At 49.5% G+C, this 6,629-nt stretch overlaps 1 protein-coding gene across 2 annotated transcripts in view; it reads left to right on the plus strand.

Moving 5' to 3' along the window:
- The window catches only part of SLC6A4 (solute carrier family 6 member 4), a 44,150-nt gene that overhangs the window by 18,609 nt on the left and 18,912 nt on the right, over nucleotides 1-6,629 (plus strand). For both annotated transcript variants that reach the window (XM_017855143.1, XM_017855144.1), the window contains exons 3-7: nucleotides 1,344-1,478; nucleotides 1,928-2,147; nucleotides 2,972-3,110; nucleotides 4,072-4,206; nucleotides 4,572-4,675. In XM_017855143.1, the coding sequence (XP_017710632.1) occupies nucleotides 1,344-1,478; nucleotides 1,928-2,147; nucleotides 2,972-3,110; nucleotides 4,072-4,206; nucleotides 4,572-4,675 (733 nt within the window). The remainder of the gene's footprint in view (nucleotides 1-1,343; nucleotides 1,479-1,927; nucleotides 2,148-2,971; nucleotides 3,111-4,071; nucleotides 4,207-4,571; nucleotides 4,676-6,629) is intronic.

Consider the following 6,629-nt stretch of genomic DNA (forward strand, 5'->3'; position numbering starts at 1 on the left):
AAAAAAAAAAAAAAAAAAAAAAAAAAAAGAAAGAGGTTTGGGGATCATCCATTTGTGTCACTCTCACTTCTCCCATGGCCTAACACAGAATGGCCTGGATTTACTGTCTCTTTTAAGGATTTCTGTCCATGCAGCTGCAAAGGTAGTTCCAGGGGGCCCCCGGGAAGTTCAGAGCTTCCTGCCTAGGAGGAGCAAAAGTCATAATCACCTTATCTCCTGCTCCAGAGGACTCACCTTTAGCCTGAGCATTATGTAAGGGGCTGGGTCACTGGTGACGTTTCCTCTTACATTCATTCCCCAGCGTAAAGCTGATCAAGCAAACTCTTTGGAGGAAGGCCATCACGAGAACACGTGGTTTTATTCTCGAGCCGGGCTTACCCAGTGTGACTGTAAATTACGTGGACCTTTATGACTTGCATGGACCTCAGGTTTCTGGGTTCAGAGCATTTTACAGCAGGTAAAATTATCAGGGAAAAATCACAGCTGACCCCTACTTTAGGCTAAAAACTCAGGCTGCAGGTGAACATTCCCCAACCTGGTATTTTTAAATTCAGCCTCAGCCACAAGATCCAGGAGACACCAGCATCTCCAGTTAGGTAGCAGCTCTGTGCTTTCCTGTTCTGTGAAAAACTACCCTGTCCAGCCACTCCTGCAAACGGCGCTTGTCAGGGAGCGTTCTGGCTCAGTGGAATTATGGAAGTGTAGCCAAATATCAATAATCGTGTGTCTGGAGCCATGGATAATACTGATGAACAAAGATACTGATTCAGTGACTCACAGGTGGTTGCAGCTGTTGCTACAGATTGTCACAGGTGATCTGTTCCAAGGATCCCAGGTACTGGTTGCATGAGAAACACCTTAGGGAGCTTGAACACAATTTTTGTGTTGTACCCATGCTTGGAGATTCTGCTTCAGGAGGTCTGGGGTAGACCCAGGAATCTAGGTGACTATGATGCGTGGCTACATTTGGGAAACTCAGCTCTCCTCAACTGTGTTCTTTTATAGGGAGGAAATTGGGGCTCAGAGAGGGGAAGTGGCCCAGGGTTCTCCAGGCAGTCAGAAGGGGACGTGGTCCTGCCCGTTCTGTTGACTCCCAAACCCGGCTTTCTTCCCAATTGCTCTCTTGGCCTCCTCTGAAACCTCATTTTAGTCATGGCGCTCCCCCTACGACTGCTTCTGGCAAAGCAGTAAGACCAGAGGAGCACAGTGTGAGGCCACTCAGCCCAGGGTGGCTCCGTGACACTCACATCATCTGGCGACTGTGATTCTCAGAGTCACAGATTGGTTGGGCTATCCTGGGACAGATGTGGGCAGGAAGTGAAATTGTCTTTCATCTACCTCAGGGGCATTCCTCCTCCCCTACACCATCATGGCCATTTTTGGGGGAATCCCGCTCTTTTACATGGAGCTCGCACTGGGACAGTACCACCGAAACGGATGCATTTCAATATGGAGGAAAATCTGCCCGATTTTCAAAGGTAACTGACGGGCTTGGTGGGGTGGGTTAGTGGAGCCTCTCCGGAAGGGATTTCCATCAATGGGTGGGAGCTGGGGACCTTCTCCTGGAATCAGTCAGGCCTTAGGAGATGGCTTGAGTAATTAAGGCTTTGACTGTGTAAGTGGTGTGAAATTGTTAAAGAGAAACAGAATAAATGGCAATGAGAAGTAAACGAATGTAAACATTTTAAAGCATTAGCAAGACATGTACACATTTTCTAAAACATGTTACCTTGCAAATACATATGAGTGACTTACGGCAGGGCCATTTTTCCCGTGGTGGCCTGGAGTCCTTGAAATGGAATGGAGGGCAGCACCCACCTGTACCCCTCTGCTGGCCTGCGGGGCTTTCTGATGCCCCGTTTCAGCCTTTTGTCATTGGGCCACCCTTAAACTCGGCCTCTGTCTCCCCGTCTCACCCACTACCCAGGGATTGGTTATGCCATCTGCATCATTGCCTTTTACATTGCCTCCTACTACAACACCATCATGGCCTGGGCGCTATACTACCTCATCTCCTCCTTCACGGACCAGCTGCCCTGGACCAGCTGCAAGAACTCCTGGAACACTGGCAACTGCACCAATTACTTCTCTGAGGACAACATCACCTGGACCCTCCATTCCACCTCCCCTGCTGAAGAATTTTACACGTAAGTGCATGTAAGTGAGGGGTGGGCCTGTTCGGGGCAGGCTATACCCCTGGGATTTGTCTTCTTAGGAAGGCCAGGGCCAAGGGCTCCCCACCTCTCTCCTGGCAGATTTCTGAGAGATGAAGCTATCAGGGGTGGGAGTAGCAGAATTCTGAGTTGGGAAACTCTACCTCAAGTGCTCCACGGCCTGGCCCTGCTGTGCCTCCCCGCACTTTCTCATGCGCCAAGCCAGGTTGCTCCAACGCGCCCAAGCCCGTCCCTCCCTTCACATTCCAAAATTACTCCCCTTGTTCTGGGGTCCTCCTCTCAGCCAAATGTCATGGAGGCAAAGCATCCTAGTACTTTGAAAGTTCAAAACTATTCAAATGGTTTAAAAATGTGTTAACTTCGTAAGTGGGATCTACCCTTTGGAAGAAGATGCTTGGGGAAGATAGTGTTCTTTAATGCTGGAATTTCAGGCAATGGCAGCCCAAAGAGAGAGCTACTTTGGGGCAGGGAAGAGAGCCAACTCCCCACACTTACACATCCCTCACGTTCCCAAAAGCCAGTCACATTGGCAAAGGAGTTCAGGTCCCAGCCAGCAATGGAGAATCCAGGAAGTCTGCCTTTAGGTTAAATACTCTTCCCGGGGTGTTAGCCAAATGGGCTTTGTGGTCCTTCAGGACAGGCAGGGCCAATCCCAGCTCTTCCTGGGCCTCAGTGACCACTTGGTCCTAGCAGCACAGTGTCCATTTGTCCTGGGCACCCTCAAAGGAGCAGCACAGATGTGCGCCCAGGTCACTCTCCAGAGCCTCTCAGGGGCCTTTCTTTCTCCTTCACCCCAGGCGCCATGTCCTGCAGATCCACCGGTCTAAGGGGCTCCAGGACCTGGGGGGCATCAGCTGGCAGCTGGCCCTCTGCATAATGCTGATCTTCACTGTTATCTACTTCAGCATCTGGAAAGGCGTCAAGACCTCTGGCAAGGTGAGGAGGGCTCTGACTGCTGACCTGGGCCTGCCCAGGGGCCCACAGGCTCTCAGACTCAAAACCCAGTAGCCTGGACGGACAGCACTGTTTCCTTCCACACCAAACACATTCTGTGATGCACCCTCTCTCTCTTCACCGCATTTGTTAGGAAATTCTAGAAGTGGATTGGGCATGGTGGCTCACGTCTCTAATCCCAGCACTTTGGGAAGCTGAGATGGGTGGATCATTTGAGGCAAGGAGTTCAAGACCAGCCTGGCCAACATGTCAAAACCTCATCTCCACTAAAGAAAAAAAAAAAAATAGCTAGGCGTGGTGGCAGGTGCCTGTAATCCCAGCTACTCGGGAGGCTGAGGCAAGAGAGTCACTTGAAGCTGGGAGGTGGAGGTTTCTGTGAGCCAAGATCATGCCATTACACTCCTGGGCAACAGAGCGAGATTCTGTCTCACAAAAAAAAAAAGAAAAGAAAAAACAATATTTTCTAGAAATGGGCCAATGCCAAGCAAGAACCATTACATGATTTTTTTTTTTTTTCCAAAATTCCTTTAACTCACTGGTAGTACCACAATTAATAATTGTGGCAATAATTTACCGGAAACCCATCGTGGACCATGTTCAGTGCTTTTTATACACTGGCCAGTGCTATTGTTTCCTGCTAGATACTCCCTCAACCTCACAGATGTGTAGTGGGCTCAGAGGTAGTTCTACTGGCCAACCTGAATCTGATCCTGTCTGTGTGATTCCAAGGGCTGTGATCTTTCTGCCACACCACCTTGCCCTCCTTTCCCAAGGTCTTCAAGAATAAAAGACACGGCCGGGCGCGGTGGCTCAAGCCTGTAATCCCAGCACTTTGGGAGGCCGCCCTCCCCTCCCCTCCCCTGCTCCCCTCCGCTGTTTCCCTCCTCTCCCCTCCCTGGAACAGCATGGTGATAACCCATGCTTTCGCCCTTCTTCCTTACAGGTGGTGTGGGTGACAGCCACCTTCCCTTATATCATCCTTTCTGTCCTGCTGGTGAGGGGTGCCACCCTCCCTGGAGCCTGGAGGGGTGTTCTCTTCTACTTGAAACCCAACTGGCAGAAACTCCTAGAGACAGGGGTAAGATAATGAGGGAAATATCTGTACCTGTTTCATTTTACTAAACGAAGCTAGTCCTCCTCCACATAGGACAGTAGGGACAACTGAAATGTGGCTTTAGTGTGCAAGTCTGCCATGATACTTTAACCAAGAAATACAAGCAGTAAAGTACAGTTGAGGCCACTGGATGGGTTTATGCCTAAATGATAGAAAGAGAAATCACATTTGTTGGCACTTGATTTATGGCTATGCCTGGAATGAGCCTTAAAAGCTGGTTTTCTGCCTCTGCACTTAGCCACATGGAGGCAGGAGAGACGACCCTGTTGGTGCCAGGGTCAGCCTGTGTCTCCCCCTCACCCCATGCCCTTACCCCTGCTGTGTTCCAGGTGTGGATAGATGCAGCTGCTCAGATCTTCTTCTCTCTTGGTCCGGGCTTTGGGGTCCTGCTGGCTTTTGCTAGCTACAACAAGTTCAACAACAACTGCTACCAGTGAGTATCTGGGGTCCCCAAAGAAAGCTTGAAAGTGGCGTGAGTGAAAGCCAGTATGGAGGAAGGTGATGGGACCGACGGCCTCGAATCTGGCCAGGCTTAGGCCTTGATGCCACTGCCCCTCAAGGGTACTGAAGGCCCCTGACCAGCTCACCCATGGCCAGAGCACTCATTGAGGCTGTGGCTTCACCCAGTCCGCTCAGAGGCTGAGAGGGGCCCCAGGCCCTTCGGTTTTGTCAGCGTTCCTGTATATAAAAATAGTAAGAGGCTGGGCGTGGTGGCTCACACCTGTAATCCCAGCACTTTGGGAGGCCAAGGCAGGCGGATCACCTGAGGTCGGGAGTTCCAGGCTAACCTGGCCAACATGGCGAAACCCTGTCTGTACTAAAAATACAAAGATTAGCCAGGCGTGGTGGTCCACACCTGTAATCCCAGCCACTTGGGAGGCTAAGGCACAAGAGGTTGCAGTGAGCCAAGATCGTGCCATTGCACTCCAACCTGAGTGACAGAGCAAGATTCCAGAAAGAAAGAAAGAAAGAGAGAGAGAGAAAGAAAGATTGCAAAGTAAGTTTACAAAAAGCTGCAACATACAATTACATAGTTAGATTTAACTAGTCAATGTGTTTAACAACAAAAATTATAATGTGATTATTTGTATTATGTATAAACAAAAAGTATGATGATCACGTTATTTTGACTAACACAAAATGCCATAATTTTTCTTTTCTTTTCTTTTCTTTTTTTTGAGACAGAGTTTCTTGTTGCCCAGGCTGGAGTGCAGTGGTGTGATCTCGGCTCACTGCAACCTCTGCCTCCCGGGTTCAAGTGATTCTCCTGCTTCAGCCTCCCAAGTAGCTGGGATTACAGGCATGCACCACCATGCCTGGCTAATTTTGTATTTTTAGTAGAGACGGGGTTTCTCCATGTTGGTCAGGCTGATCTCGAACTCCAACCTCAGGTGATCCGCCCGCCTCAGCCTCCCAAAGTGCTGGGATTAGAGGCGTGAGCCACTGCACCCAGCCAAAATGCCATAATTTTTGCAACAAAATCTTATTTCAGAAATTTTAACAAAATAGGAAGTGTTACATCAATTATGGTTTTAAATATCACCCACTGGGCCAGGTGTGGTGGCTCACACCTGTAATCTTAGCACTTTGGGAGGCTGAGGCAGGAGGATCATTTGAGCCTAAGAGTTTGAGTCCAGCCTGGGTAACATGGCGAGACCCCATCTCTACAAAAAATTTAAAAATTAGCTGAGTGTGGTAGTGCATGCCTATGGTCCCAGCTATTCAGGAGGCTGAAGCAGGAGGATTGCTTGAGCCCAGGAGGTTAAGGCTGCAGTGAGCTGTGTTCATGCCACTGCACTGTAGCCTGTGCAACAGAGGGAGACCCGGTCTCAAAAATAAATAAATAAATGTCACCCATCATCTTTAGACTTAATTTTGATTGACCACAGATGGCAGCATCCAGCAATCTTCTTGTGCTATGCATAAGATAATTGTAGAACTGATTTTTTTTTAAAGGTAGGAGGGAAATTCACATATACCCTAAGCAATGTGGCCTTGCACTGGGACACCACCCTGCAGTTGTATGATGAGGCTGTCATTTAAAAGTGTGAGGGGCCGGGCGCGGTGGCTCAAGCCTGTAATCCCAGCACTTTGGGAGGCCGAGACGGGCGGATCATGAGGTCAGGAGATCGAGACCATCCTGGCTAACACGGTGAAACCCCGTCTCTACTAAAAAATACAAAAAAAAAAACTAGCCGGGCGAAGTGGTGGGCGCCTGTAGTCCCAGCTACTCGGAGGCTGAGGCCGGAGAATGGCATAAACCCGGGAGGCGGAGCTTGCAGTGAGCTGAGAACCGGCCACTGCACTCCAGCCCGGGTGACAGAGCGAGACTCCGTCTCAAACAAAACAAAACAAAACAAAACAAAACAAAACAAAACAAAACAGAA

The sequence above is a fragment of the Rhinopithecus bieti genome, unplaced genomic scaffold (assembly GCF_001698545.2).
Source record: "Rhinopithecus bieti isolate Rb0 unplaced genomic scaffold, ASM169854v2 scaffold_38691, whole genome shotgun sequence".
NCBI lineage: Eukaryota > Metazoa > Chordata > Mammalia > Primates > Cercopithecidae > Rhinopithecus > Rhinopithecus bieti.